This window comes from Triturus cristatus, chromosome 10 (genome assembly GCF_964204655.1).
Source record: "Triturus cristatus chromosome 10, aTriCri1.1, whole genome shotgun sequence".
Lineage (NCBI taxonomy): Eukaryota > Metazoa > Chordata > Amphibia > Caudata > Salamandridae > Triturus > Triturus cristatus.
In genome coordinates, this window is record NC_140593.1 from 276,966,213 (window position 1) to 276,981,258 (window position 15,046).

Below are 15,046 nucleotides of genomic sequence, written 5' to 3' on the forward strand. Positions count from 1 at the left end.
CCGACACCCTTTCCACACCTTGGCTATCAGCAGAAACTGCACACCACTGACACCCACTTTATCAGTAGCCTATGCAAATGTACTGTTACCTGAGGCTTATTCTACTTCAACAAATGCAAAAGTTCTAAAAGGAGGCTGCAAGACTGATTCTAAATCTTCACCCTTGGAATGTTATCACACCAATGCTCCAAGCACTTCACTGGCTGCTTGGAACCAGATGCTCAGCCTTAATCTGCATCTTCCAAAGGTCTTCCACGGAAAAGGCCACTTATTCTTTAAAGTTCCAAAGATATTCCTAGAACTGTACGCCTTGTTCTAAACTAGCAGATAGAAGAAGCACATAAGTAGAATATTGATCTGTGCAAAAGATGCAAATAAATGGAACACTCTGAGAATATACAATAAACAGCCCACAGCGACTCAAATTCAGGAAAGAAATAAAGGCTGTGGCTCTTCTTTTACCAGTGATGAAGCATAACAGACAAATGAACAAACTACTTTGCCCACAAGAAAATATGAAAATACGAGGACCTCAAACAATTATCACAGAAGAAAGAACTTAGCAAGATGAAGGACACCAAAGCACTTCTCATATAAGTCACAATGCAGTCTTATAACCAAGTATCATCTACTGTGTAATGTGTTACCCTTTCGTTAAGGTGCTGTGGTGGCTTATCACCAATATAGAAATGCGATTAAAATACATATACTACCTGCCCCACCAGTAGCCTCCACACCTGCCTTTCAGACACTGAGCGATAGGAGAGTTCCCATACTCCTACATCAACTCTACCAAGGTGCAGATAGAACACCACCAATTATGGTGGAGCATCTGAAAGTCAATCTACAGTGACTGATCCCTTGTCTGGTGGATTTACTTTTGTGAAAGTCTACAATGCAGAATGTGGAAGACTTTCATGAAAAGGTTAAGTACCAGTGTCCGCAAGTAGGTACAGGATTCACACCCCACCTCCCACCATCAAAACATGTTAGTGAGAATAAATGTGTGGACGATGAAAACATACTCTCCTCTATGGGAGAAGCTCTTAGAATGCCCACATTCAGGGTTTGAAATTTCAGCATCTGGAACTACTGGCAGATTACTCACCCAATAGGATTCATCCCATGGTGGCTAGCGTAGCTTTAGTAAGAAAATCTCCACTGCTTTGGTAGAGAGTTCTAAATAAAGCATAGTTTTGCTTTGCTGTCTGCAATGTGGCAAAGGATCTGACTTGATCTATTTATGTGATTCATAAACACCCAGTACTGACAAAACATCTTTTTAAAAATTAAATCAGAAACTAAAGGAAAAACTGACCACCTATGGAGAAGATGAAGTGCAAACGAGAACCTGTTTTTGAGGTCAGAATCTTGATTTGTCTTTTGCTCAGATACTGGTATCTGATGATGAGCCGTAATTTGGGGAGTGATCATCTCACATGCTTAAGAGTTTCACCTTTGAGCATACCTTGACGTATAGCATAGGTAGGGAAAAACTACTTGTTAGGATTACTGCAGTAATGCTTGAAGAGAGCATGCACAAACAGAAGGCAAAGAACATTTTTCTTTAAAATTGAAGTACTGAGTTTCCTATCTTAGCATTCAATCTACAGTCATTTCGATTAAACAAAGTTGACATTTTTCAACTAAGACAAGATGCAAACAGCACCAATTCCACAAATAATTGGTGTTCTTCAAATGCAAAATATATATTTTTTAAAACAACACCCTTTTATGAGTGTATGCTGTTTTCAAAGCTTCCAGTTTTGATACAGATGGAAACTGAGGCAACAGCAGTTAAAAAGACTTTTCCAGGATAACCAGAATTGAAATGAAATAAGAGCACCTCTTGATGGCAAAGTCTATCTTGGTTACTCTGGCATGGACTACCAAAGTCAAGCTTTGGAATGTCACACACCATTAGTGAACAGAGCTGAGATTTTGCAATGTTCTTGCCAAATCTGAGCTTACCAATGCGTTCTTTCGAGCTCTTTCACTAAACTGATATCACATGTAGTCTACTAGCTTTTTCCTAGGTTATTCTTGGGAAACTCTAATCTGTGAGGAATGCAGGAAAATACATACAAGAATACATACACAGTGGAGTAATCTCTCTCCTCTCCCAAAAGCACAACTTCACAGCAGAACAAAGAGCCCTTCCCCAATTTGAATTGCCAAGAAGATATCTTATACCACGTAGATTCTAAATGAACAATGCCTCGGAATTTGAAGGCACTAAAAATGTACAATATTTCTAGCCTTTAATATTTATTCAAGCTTACCCAGGAAAGATTAAGAGAGAATATCTCTGAGACTCACCACATTAGAGCGCACATTGTCCTGCTCCGATTCACTTTGGTTTGGTTTCTCGTCATCCTTTTCTTTATTGAGCAGATCTTCGATTCTTTCTTGCAACAACCTATCTTGTTCCTGCAGCTTCTGTACCTGCTGCAATTTTTCCTCTAATTGCCACTGAAGTTCTTCTACCTTCAACTGCAATTCTTCTATTTTCTTGTGTGAGGATTTGTTAGCTTCTTGTTCCACAAGCAGGGCTTTTTTACAAGAATGCCTCTCTTCTTCTAACTTCTGTCCCAATTGTAAACATTCCAGGTTTTGCGCTTCTTTTTCATTGACCAGTTCTACGATGCGATTATGCTTTTCTTCCAACTGACTTTGCAGATCTCTGAGCAATGTGCCATGTGAATCTTGAGCACCACTGTGCTCCTTTTCACCTGCAGATTGAAGCTGATCACGTAGTTCTTTTTCTCGCTCAAGAGCACTGCTGAGCTCCACAGCTCTAACTCTCTCAGCTTCAAGGATTACCTGAGACTCTGCATTTCTGCTGCGTTCTTGAGATAACTGAGCTTCATACAGAGCTTCTTGTGATTCTAATTTCTGCTGCAGTTCAAGAACTATTCGTTTTTCTTGTTCCAAAAGTTCACTTAATTGCAAAATTTTTACTTTATGATCCTCAAGTGCAAATGTAAGATCCTTTATAAAAAAAGAAGGCAAACAACATATGGTGTATTTATTAAATAGAAGAGACTCACAAACTCGTATTACAAATTTCTTATTATTCTGATTTTTACAAAATAATGGTGCAACTCTTTGGCATTAACATATAGTCACTTCCTTTTTGTGGTATAATGTATTAGGTAGCAAACACATGTACACTGCAATATTGGGTTGCAATTTTCTAGTTTATTTTCCACTTAGCAAGATCATTTTCACTCTATTTGAACTGTACTAGGTTACACAACGTATGCAAAATATTTCCAGCCAGCTTATCATCTGTGAATAATATTATGCAGAACGGCCAATGTTTGTAGAGTTTTCTCTGTGGGATTGCACTTGTGTTGTTTTTTTTTTTTCACAAGTAGCAGAGCAAAAACACTTTGTACCCTAAGCACACCCCAACTTTGCACTCATTTTGAAATCATACAAGCTCTGCGTGGCCTGTTCTTCAGAGAAAGATCTGCAATATTTCTGTGCCTTTGCTACAAAACTGCTCACTTTTTAAAAACTAAATTAATGCTCTAGACTTTTGTACAACCTATCTTTACATCGTGTTTTAGCATTGTTTTTGAAAACATGTTTTAAATATGTTTAACTCCCTTTCCCTCCACCCCCAACTAATTTATTTGCATTTTGTTTTCTGGCACCTTTTGAAGAATATGGAAAAATGGCTGCCTTCTATGTTAACTGGCCAGGATCCAAAATATTCACTAGCCAATATTGAATGTCAAGCGGTTTTCTAATTAACGTACGTGTAGTCTTCAATGATGCTCTGATACCTGGCAATTCAAGACAGGGGCATATAATATGAAGGAATGGCCACCTTTTGTGCGGTGCACCCCCACATTTGTCCCTTTACTGTTTTCGATAGCTGTGAAGCTTTGTGCACTTTAACTCTGCTAGCCAGCGGTAAAGTGAATGCGCTCCTCCTTTCAACAAGCTGAAATTTGTATACGCCTAACTGCAATATTTAATTTACATATAAGCTCCTAGTATATCCTACAAAATGTATCCAGGGCCTGAAAGTTAAACGTCACTAGTGGACTGCAACACCGATTGTGCCATCCACTACAGTGACGGTATAAAACGTGTAGAAATTTAAAGTAAACATGTCCTTAAGGTGACTACCCCGTAAAAGCGTTTTTTCCTCTATGCAGAAACCAAGACTACAGATGGACTACTGAGGAACTGCACGTATATAGGGATGCCTTAAAGGAGATACTGTCTTTGCCCTGTACCATCAATCTTTCATGGTTTCAACATATTTGCCAATAGCATAGGAAATTGGGCTTTGGCGACCTATGGGACAACCCTTGTGCAATCTGCAGAGTTCATGAGGGATTTTAGGAATATATCCAGCACAGACAGATTTCTCTAGTCTCTTTTACTAATAGGTTCATCCTTCATAAGCCAGTCTCTAGGTACGAGCCATATGTAGATTATATTCAGCCACTGCTGGCTAGTTCCTTGTTTATGAAGTTGCTTTTTTGGAGTCCTTATAATCAATATGCATACGGCCAAGTGGGATAACGGCTCAGACATTGCTGCCTTCTGCAACCTGTGCACCAATAATGCTGTTGAAAACATTGGAAAAAGTTCTATTTTTCTGTATGTAAAACCCAGATGCTAATGGATTGGACCTGTGTGTCTTACCCTGAGTTTCTGTACTTTCCAACCAGCACTTCGATTATTATTAACTGATACTTCGCCTCTTGTTGTCTTTGGCCTGAGCAGATTTTTGCACATTGCATATTAAATTAAAAATATGAAAGGCAAAGAGTTTGAATTTATTCTAGCCCATCCTGGGGCCTTTGAATTGATGTTTCATCAAAAGTATTTGTATTATTTTTAGAAATGTACATATTAGTTTATATTTTGAATGTATTTTTTTTTTTTTTTTACTTCGAATCTGTTAATTGAATTTTTCCAACAAAGCATACAAGTACCGGCCATGTGGTACAAAGAGCAGGCCTCATAATGACAGTGGGACATTTGGATCACTTCACATGTACAATATGCCTTTAGCCATGATGTGAGCACTGAGCTCCATAAGGTAGTGTGTAGTGCGACAGCTGAGCAGTAACAAAGAAGTGCATGTACAACAAAAATGTACGGGCATAAGCCCTGCCTTCCTGTCAGCTATCTCGTGGTCCAATAGGCAAGTGTTTGTCATGTCTCACCGACCCATTCCTCCAGAAAGAGGGCTCTGGGGGAGCAATGGAGCATAGGCGGGCGGTGGTGGGGCTTTATCCAGTATCTCCCTAAGGTGAGAACAAGAGGTCAACGGGCCCAATGGTGGGTAATGGGGAAGTGAAGAGATCAAACCAATGCAATAACTCTACAGCTGAACAAACAAGCATTGGCATAGCCAATAGGTCTTGCTTTTCGGACCTTATAAGTATTTAGTTATGCGGCACAATATCCTTGGTGCAACAACATCAACTGTTGAATGGATAAACACTTATAAGGTCCCAAAGGCAAGACCTATTGGCTATGCCAATGCTTGTTATTCTTTGTGTATGCATGCAATGGTTTTTATATTTCCCTGAACAAAGAGCTATTTCTAAATGAGCCTGTGTGCCCACAGAGTACCACTGTCTTGGTTGAGGGTAGGCCTTGCAATTACAATGCATAGACCAAGCAGAAGGGTTTTGTGAAGCACATATAAGACATGTTACAATTACAGAGAGGCTCCGTGACGTGCTCCAGGCAGCTCTCGTCACCAGCTGAAGCCTGTTGAATGTCAGCCCTTAGACAGCAGAAGGGTTTATAAGAAACCCTGCACCTCATTCAAACAAATCAAAGTGCCCCCTTTTTTTTTTTTGAAAATATTTTTATTGAGTATCACATTAAGATTACAGTTACATATTGCATTGATTTATCATACTGGGAACATTTCTAACAATGCAATGATCCAATACTGAGTTCGCGAATTCCAGTCTCCTCATCTGATAAGTTCAACAGTTCCAGCGATTGCAATAGTTATAAGCGAGAGAAGTAACCAAACCATTACCCCATGCAGTTTGTACCATTTCTGCTAAATGCAGATCAATATAACACTCATTTCAACTCCTTCCCACAACTACCCTCCTCCCACCATACCCAAACAAACAAAGAACCTAGGTGCCGCTGCTTGGCCGAAACTCCTCGCCGATGTATCTGCGCCGGGTGCTCACCAAGCTCAAAAAACCCCCACTAGGGGTCTATAATCAAAGTGCCCCCTAATGTTACCCGTTCCATAATGTGAAGTCAAAGTAACGATGAATAGAGGAGGGAGCTATTCAGTGAAGTAAACATTACCAAGTGTGATTAGAAACCAACGTGGCCCTCATCAGCTAAGTGGGCTAGTGTGTCATGTCAACACTGCATTATTATGCTGCATTTACCATATAAATCCAGTCCTGTCGCCCCTCAGTATTTCACTTACGCTGTCCATGTAACATTACTAAGTTAGTCAGCTTTGCATTTTATTTTATATCTCTTGGCCATGTTGTGCTTTTTGTTAATAGTACAGTGAATACATGCCAGAGCCCTCCCCACACTGAACTGGACTCTATGTTTGACTTTGAAGTCGCCCTTGGCTAATGAGTTTGGCTTCCTGCTCGTTCTCTGTGTCTTATTGCCGCCGCCCCCTTGTGTGATGTTTAATGGGTCTCTGCTTCTGTCTAACTTCACCGGCTTTGCCCCTAGTCCTTCCTTTAAGATTGACTTGACACGCATTCAGAGCGGGGCGGGAGGGCACGTAAAACGCATTGATAGATTATCACACGTGATTGGTAATGCTTGATCAAGCGTGGGCTCCAAGTCTGAACCGTTAAAAGGAGCTGATTAATTCCCATCACTTTACCCTGCGGTGATGTCTTGCCAGCTGGCTGCTTCCATCGCTCGCCAGCCTTTCTTTCTTTACCGCTAGGACGGACTGTCCGGTCGTGCAAGGACTTCCTTACCCAAGAGAGCTCCATGCAGGGCTTTCGTTATTATTGTTCGTTCGTCTATTACCTGTCTGACTGTAAATAGCGCAGCGCCACTCTCAAGCAGTCTCATGGCGCTATACAAAAAGTCAGCACCAGCCTAAGTGCAGCTGAGCTCTGCTGCAAGTTCACCTACACCCGACATTGGCCCTATCCTTTATGCAGCGCCAAGAGTGTTCTTCCAGGCTTCTGTGCACAATCTGGGTGAGTTTTGAATGATTTTTGATACAGTCCTTCCTTGAAGTAGTTGTCAGGGTTTGCTTGGAGTTGACGGGAGGGGCCTTTGGTTCTAGAATGTCTTAAATCGCGCATTCAGGCGAACATAAAGGCAAGATTGAAGACGGCGGGAAAGTGGAAGGGGCGAGGTAGAGGGGAGGAGACTGAATTGAGGGAAGACAGGGCAAGAAAAGGAGGTGGTCAAGGGAAAGGCGCGACAGAGGGAGAGCATTGGAGGGAATGAAAACAAGCGCGAGCGGGCGTTTTAAAAACGAAAAGGCGTGCAGGCTGCAGCAGTAGGGACGTCAGAGAGGGAGAGAGAGGCGGAGGGGTGCACCCGCGAGCGGGGCGCGTGCGCGCTTGCGAGCACCAGGCCATATGTTTTACATTATTAGGCCCGTGTCTGGGCATGATAATTCAAAACATATGGTGCCCGTGCAGGTAACCGTAAGCAATAGGCCACACACGCACGAGCCTTACAATATGTCTCGCAGAGCAGCGCAGGCGTGCTGCTAGGCGAGACCTAAAAAGGGAGCTGGTACCGCCTCAAGCAGCAGGACAGGGGAGAGGGGAGGGAGAGAAACGGGAAGGGGACGAATACTGAATATATCCAGGGTCATCCCCTCAGTGTAGAAGGCCAGGGGCAGGGGAATGCACTTTTTGATACCTTTTAAAGTATGTTATTTGGGTCACTTCTGCAGTATACAGTTTGTCACATTTTTACTGATTGACTGTCACACGCTTATGCTTGGGCATGGGGGGGGTAATCTCTATGACACCAGGTTCATAGGTTCTACAGGTAGATTTTTAGCATAGTCGGAGGGCATTGCGTACCATTTTCTAGGTATTTGTCATGGATCTGTGCTTGATATAAATTCTCTGCTGAGCCTCTTTTTTTTTTCTTGCCCCTGAGCCTCTTTTTCCTTATTGCCCCTCCTAGGTTATGATGCGCATTGTTGATATTATGACAATGAACTGTGTGATATAGCACATTTCAATTATGTACAGGTTGCGAGAAGCTGGCCTGGTATACAATGTACACTTATGTAAGTGGACCTCCTGCAACAGTCCGGACAACCCTTATGGCGATTTAACAAGTCTTAGATAACCATAAAAAGCTCTCCAACTTATAGCTGTGGAGAGCTGCCTTCAGGCTTAGTCCAGAAGGAGTGTAAAGCAGCTTGTTTTTACCAGAACACAATCTTATATGTATAGAATAAGTAAAAAAGAACTACACAAGGTATTTATAAAAATATGTATTTATTATATAATACTCTCTAAAATGTTTAGATATCTCCTACCCGGAGATATGCACAAGGCACACAATACCTTGCAAAGAAATCAAGTAAATAGCACGAAATACACAGGGAACCCCGGGGGGGGATTAAACCATATACTAAGAAAGTGGTATAAGAACCACGACTCGGGTCAAACAAGGTCTACAGAACATAGAAGTGCCGGGCCCCCAAGGAACCACCCAAGGTGAGTAACTAGGAGCCCCACGGAGATCGTGTGCAGTGTGGGAACACAACCGAGTTCTCCGTACAAGTCAACGTTTAAGTCGCGGTTGGATTTTCAAAGATTAAGGCCCCTGAAGAAACCCTGTGGAAGACAGAAGGTTGTAGTGCCACCCCATCCGTTGATACCATAGTACCCACGTTATCTACACCAGGGTAGCCGGTGCATAGGTGCAAAGTGGTGTCAGAAGCCACCGTCGTTTCCAATGGAGGACTTCAGGAAAGTGCCACTTCTGGAGAAGGAGAAAGTGTCAGTGGAATCCGAAGGTGGACTCTAGTTGAGAGGTACCTGCAAGCAGAGGCAACAGAGTCTATGTCCCTCAGGAGTGACCAGAAGATCTGGAAGTCGAATGCATACCGATGTGGGGTATTGCAGGAGAGTTGGCGGTGACCTTTACCCTGCAGCTGTGAGGACCAGGCGACACTGAATAAGATCAAGAGCCGAGCACAAGCTGTCCCACGTCGGATGTCATCAGTTGAGGGGTTGGTGTCCATCGGGGAGGCACCAACAAGCCTTGGCAACTGTAACCAACATGGACGCAGAAGAGGCTGCAATGTTGGGACCAGCAAGGTCCAGGGGACTCACCACAAGCAGGGGAGTCAGAGCAGGCCCGAGCAATCAGGGGAGCCCAAAAGAAATAAAGGTGACCCTCAACAGGACCCACAGGCTGGAGGCACAGGAGTCGCGAGAGGATCTTGAGCAGCTCACCAAAATATGCAGGCCACGATGCAAGCAATGTAGTCTGGATGAAGGTTGTGGTCCCTGGAGATGCTCGAGATTCGGGCTACTTGGCGCCTGAAGAACTTGATGGAAGGAAGCCAACAAGCCTCGTCAACGGCAAGTCGACCCAGTGCACAGGGGTTCAGTTCCAGTGGCTCCCACTAGGGATACTGGCCTCAAACTTGGTGAGAGGGCAGGTGCAGGCCTTGAGAGCTGTGGAGAACCATCCCGTGTTGTTGAACCTTTCGGAGTCCGTAAGAGCTCAGGATCAGCAGACCGGTCACCTTGGTTGTGGAGAGTGGGGGTAACCATGCAGAAGGATCCTAACTTCCTAAACAGCTGTTTAAGGTTTTTAACTGAAATAAAGTACTTTGAGAGAGAGAGAGAGATTAAAAATCCCAATAGTGTACCTCACAAATGGGACAAGCAAGAAAAATAATGAAAGAACTATTTCCAATAGTTACTAAAAATCAAATTCATTGGGGAAGTAGAATTTGTAATAAATATTAAGGAAAAGTAACTTTTTGAAAGTTACCTCTTACCTTTGCCTGAGGTTCCAGAGGCTAAATTTGCATTTCCTTTTCCACTTATACCAATAATTAGCATTTGAAAAGGTGTGAAAAAGACATTTAGTGTTTCCCAGAAGCAAACAAGAGGCTGCCCTGAATGGGCAGAGATGACTCCTCTGAACCTGACAGAATATGCAGGGTGGGGCTGTGAGCATCCTTTTTGACATAACAGTGTCAAATCCTGCTTGAATATAAAATTGTGCTTGATAGGTCTGCTTGGTTTTTATGTACAACACTAAGGGGCACACTTGAAAGGAAGAGAAACAGCATGCCAAAACAATGCTAGGGAATCCACTGTCTGACTGCTGGAAACCCCTGCTTTATTCTACAAGACTTCTGTCTCTGGGCATATTTAGGCTACCATGGCTGCTTGAAACAAAATTTTGGTGTTACATAAGGGAGGACATTATGATTACCATAGTATACTCCACACACCCCCCAGCCAACATAGTTCAAGATTAGTGTGGCCAAAGACTTTCACTGTCTTGAAAATGCTCAAACTGGGTAGGGTTGGCCCCGGGAACTTGTATCCCATTGGTTAGGACTTGCCCTGGAGCTGACACACTAGCTAATGCCAGGCATGAATGTGGAATTTTCAGGCACCCATTTCAGAACACGCACCCATTTCAGAACACTCCAGCACCTGAAAAAAAACAGAAGATGACAGGACCTGCTGACTGTGACCGGAGAGGAACCCTTAACTATCCGGACCTGCTCCTGCTTGTATCCAGGACAAAGAAGTGTACTCCAAGGGTCAGGTGGCGGGTCCTTGTGTGTGGCTAAGGAAAAATATTAAGCTGCACGAGGCATTTTCCTGTAACTACCCAGGTGACTGCTGTCAACCGGATCTGGACTGAGCACTGTTCTCTGGCATCTGCCAGACGCCCTGTGAGTTTCTATAAGTGCCTCCCCTGAGGTCCTGGGGGGCTTTAGAAGTGTACTCCTGTGGTGAATTGGGACTAAAAGGCCTAAAGTTAGGAGGTAAAATATTTGACCAGGACAAACCTGTGTGGTGCATCTGACCTCCACTCCATCATAGTCAGTATAACATTGCAGATGTGTTCCAGTCTACCGTGACCATTGACTTTCGGTGGCACTTTATACATCTTGGCAATATTCCTATTTAAAACGTTAAAAATGTATATCTCCAGTTCCCCTGTTTGGATTTTTGTTATTAAGTTTATTAAATTTATACTCTATTTTTCTAATTTGGCTTGGGGTTTTTACTGTTTAGCATTTTGACTTTATTAGTGTGTTGGTACTGCATAAATACTTTACAAATCGCATTAAGTTAAACTTGTCTGCTCTGTGCCATAGCTAAAAGAGGGTTCAGCTCAAGTTAATTTAGTGACTGGTGGTTCGCCCCGACAAGGGCAGTGATTACTCCTCGAAGTAGGTAGTCACCCACCCCAAATAATATTCTAATTTCTTATATAGTAAGAAATGCTTTTGGCAAAAATATAGGCTCAACTTCATATGTAGAAATATAAACTGTGAAAATGGTGGTTACCATTGCCAATCAAATCGGGGGCTGGGCTGGAAGAACGGGAAATATGAGACCATGCATAAAGCAAAACCACACATGTGAAGTGTAGAAGGGACAATGGGTGTCCCAGTGGATCTGGGACTGATATGCAATTGTTTTGGAGATCCTTGGTGGGCCTAAAGATGAGGTGTTTGGCATCAACCTACACCCTTGCGACAGAATATTTAAGGCTCGGGATATTTTATAGGGAGCAACTGTATGTGTGGGATGGTGAAGAAACAGCCATTCATGGATTATTCTCCCTTGCTGCTTTCCTCTTATATGGGATAATTTCCCTTTGTGTCTGCTGGTATCCTGGATCTCAGAGAGCTTCAGTAATGCTGCCCTTTACTACATGACGAGTGATACAGTACTCAGTGACTCGCTGCTCCCTTCTATTGCACTGTACCCCCTACTAGTGATCTCACATACGACTTTGTGCTAAAGGGACTTTTGTGGTGAGGGTCCCCAATCCTGTGTTGTATGCCCCCATTCCCGGATGCCCTCATTAGTAAAAGCATAATCAGGCTCCAGTGCCTCATTGCATTATGGCAAAGGTTCCTTTTCCGTGTTGGTCCCATTTCCTTCACACCACTACCCAATCCTTGTTGGGATTTTAGCCTGACTATCCACTACACGATAGGGTGAGCTGGGGTGGGTGCTGGAAGTTACAGTCCTGAGGATATAATGGACTGAAAAGAAACTAGAACTAGTTAGACTAGAACTTTTACATACGCTGCATTTGTCTTGGTTACAAAAAGGATTACGGGTGAAAGTCTCCCTCTGGTGTACTTTCTTGGTCTGCTCCCCTGAAGGAAAGTTAAATAAGGCAAACCCTTGCTGTTTTCATCACTGCTTCCATACCTCAACTTTTCTCATACTAGCCTCTGTGGCATCTTTTAATCCCCCAGGTTGGTTCTGTTTCAGTTAGCAGGCCCCACACTTTGTAGACCACTATAGCAGTATTTGCATCACGAGGGGGGATACTTCAGAGCTTCTGTGCAAAGCTGTTATTTCATACCCTTTTCCCACCACAGTTCAACACACATTCTCTGTGTCACGTTGGCACCAGCGCCAAAACAGATAAGACTTCAGGGCTTTCACCCACCCCGAAAGTCACTGTCACTACTATGTCTCCTTTAAAACCTATTCCAAGCTCCTTGCGACCTTCAGTTCTGCCCCATCAGGTACAGTGGCAAGATAGCCTAATGTTTTACCCTTTTCTGTAACACTGCCCTCAGCTTGCCATGAGATTGACCAATGCCGTCTTTTTCACCCATACTATTTACCCATACTGATCATAAAGCTCATCCGCATACAACATCCTCAACCTATATGAGCCAAGACGTCATTCACCCTTTTCTTCTACTAGTCTCGCTTGTTAAATCTAGGTTGTAAAAAAGGCATTTATGCTGTCCTGCCTTGGGCCTAGAAACTCACCAATTGACATCTCAAAAAATGATAAAAAACATAGCCCATTCTTGAGTCAACTGCAACCCCTGGCATTGCAAACTGGCTTTGAGATTAAAGTTGATGAGGCCTTGCGGCAGAGGGCAAGATTAACATGGGACACCAAACTATCTCCATCTGCTGCCCTTTCCACTTGTGAAAGAACGAGTAAGGTACCACTTACTTATAAAATAACTATTCAATGTTTTCCTTCTAATTAAATGACTTCTACAGAAACACAAATATCACATAATTTAAAGAATGCACTGACTGACTGCATATTTTTTCCACTGGAGGACAAAATACCAACTGAGCATTTTGCACATATCCAACACTATACTGCACTATGTTCTCCAAAACCTGCAATGTTTTTCATTTTGTTTGTTTTTACACACCATTAGATGTGCCTTATGGTTGCCTGCACTGATGATTCAAAACCCTGCACTGTTCTGTACTGATTACCTTTCCTTTCTATTCTCCAAGACTGGAATTCCCCACTGAACCTAGTAATAATAGATTTTGACTGGCATATCACCCACCATGTATGTGCTGTGATATAGAGCATGGTTCGCTGTCAGCATGACACTCATACCACCAAAAGCCAAGATACACAACACAAGCACACCTTCAGTATAAAGTAGAGTAAGCATGTATGCACACAAATATACCACAATTTGCCGTCTTACACCACCCCATTTTCTACTCCACAACTTCTACCACACCACTCCTTTCCTACTCACCTTTCTCAAACAGAGAATGCTAGACAGAATCTTGGCACACTCAAGCAAAGAAAGAATATCAACCACATATCAAGCTCTGTTGGTGAGGTGAAAGAAGTACTACTTAACTTCAGCAAGTTTGGGAAAGTGACCCAAGGATGCAAAGGCATTGTAATTAATGCTATCAGAATGTGAACTATTTACTTGCTGTTTAACATAAACTAATAATAACACAAACTTGCACAAGAGAAGTTACACTGGGGGAATTGCGATTAATGTGGTCCTACAACATATTATCTTCCTAGCTTAACCCCTTCGGTGCTCATGACGGAACGGTTCCGTCATGAGCCACGGTTGAGCTGTGCTCATGACGGAACCGTTCCGTCATGACCACGCCCGCGCAAGATTCCGTCAGCACAGCGGCGGAATCTGCGCAGCATGGAAGGGGTTAAGCGAAAGGTTCTGGGGTTCACATAACAGCCGAACTTTACACAAGTGAGGTCAACGACCATACTCTCTGACAAAGGGCAAAAAGGTCTGTTCACACTAAAGATTCACAAAACTAGGTACCACTTTATGCAATCCACTGATGCCCTAGACAGTAGTTCAATGCACATGATGGGTGCATGCTTGGTGCACAGGTTCAGGACCTTGCATTATCAGGTATGGGCTGGGGCCTCAGCACAAATGCTAGATTAGCGTGACATGAACAACAAATACTCAGGATACCAGTTTTGCTCGCAGTCGAGGCAAGAGTAAAAGTCCATCTATCATGCAGGGAACATTACAGTTGCAACATTAGGGTAGTCAAAAGCAAAGGTTAATAAGCACCTGTACATATACTGATTAAAAATGCAATACAATTAAAAAACGGTTTCTGAAACAGTAAGAAAATGGTAAAAATCTAAATGTATCTCTTACCTGAGAAAAAAAAACAAAAACTGTTCATGGCTACAAATATTATAACTGTAACTGTTCATGAAAGTGCTTGCACTAATATTTCAAAATCTTACCAATGCACTTCTAAATGTTTGTATAAAACATACATTAAAACACTGAATGTAGCTCGAGATCATATAAAAAGGAAGCTGGTACCAAAAAATAATAGTTCCTCAATATAACTATCAGATGTGAAAGTATGTAGAGGTTTAATGAGCAGTAAATCTTTGGAGACAGATAAAAAAAAAAACCTTAAGCAAAAGAGGTCACATTGAGGTGTTCAAAAACGACTCAAGATGTTGAGGTTCAAATGAAATTTCCGGTGTGCAGCTAAAGCATAATGTGAACCAACAAAGTACAAACTGGGCCCCGCAACACGGTAATGGAGAACAGTTCTATCCACCG

At 42.6% G+C, this 15,046-nt stretch overlaps 1 protein-coding gene across 5 annotated transcripts in view; it reads right to left on the bottom strand.

The window, feature by feature from the left end:
• Positions 1-15,046, bottom strand: part of AKAP9 (A-kinase anchoring protein 9) — a 1,384,828-nt gene that overhangs the window by 118,730 nt on the left and 1,251,052 nt on the right. For all 5 annotated transcript variants that reach the window (XM_085631105.1, XM_085631108.1, XM_085631107.1 and 2 more), the window contains one exon: positions 2,320-2,991. In XM_085631105.1, the coding sequence (XP_085487231.1) occupies positions 2,320-2,991 (672 nt within the window). The remainder of the gene's footprint in view (positions 1-2,319; positions 2,992-15,046) is intronic.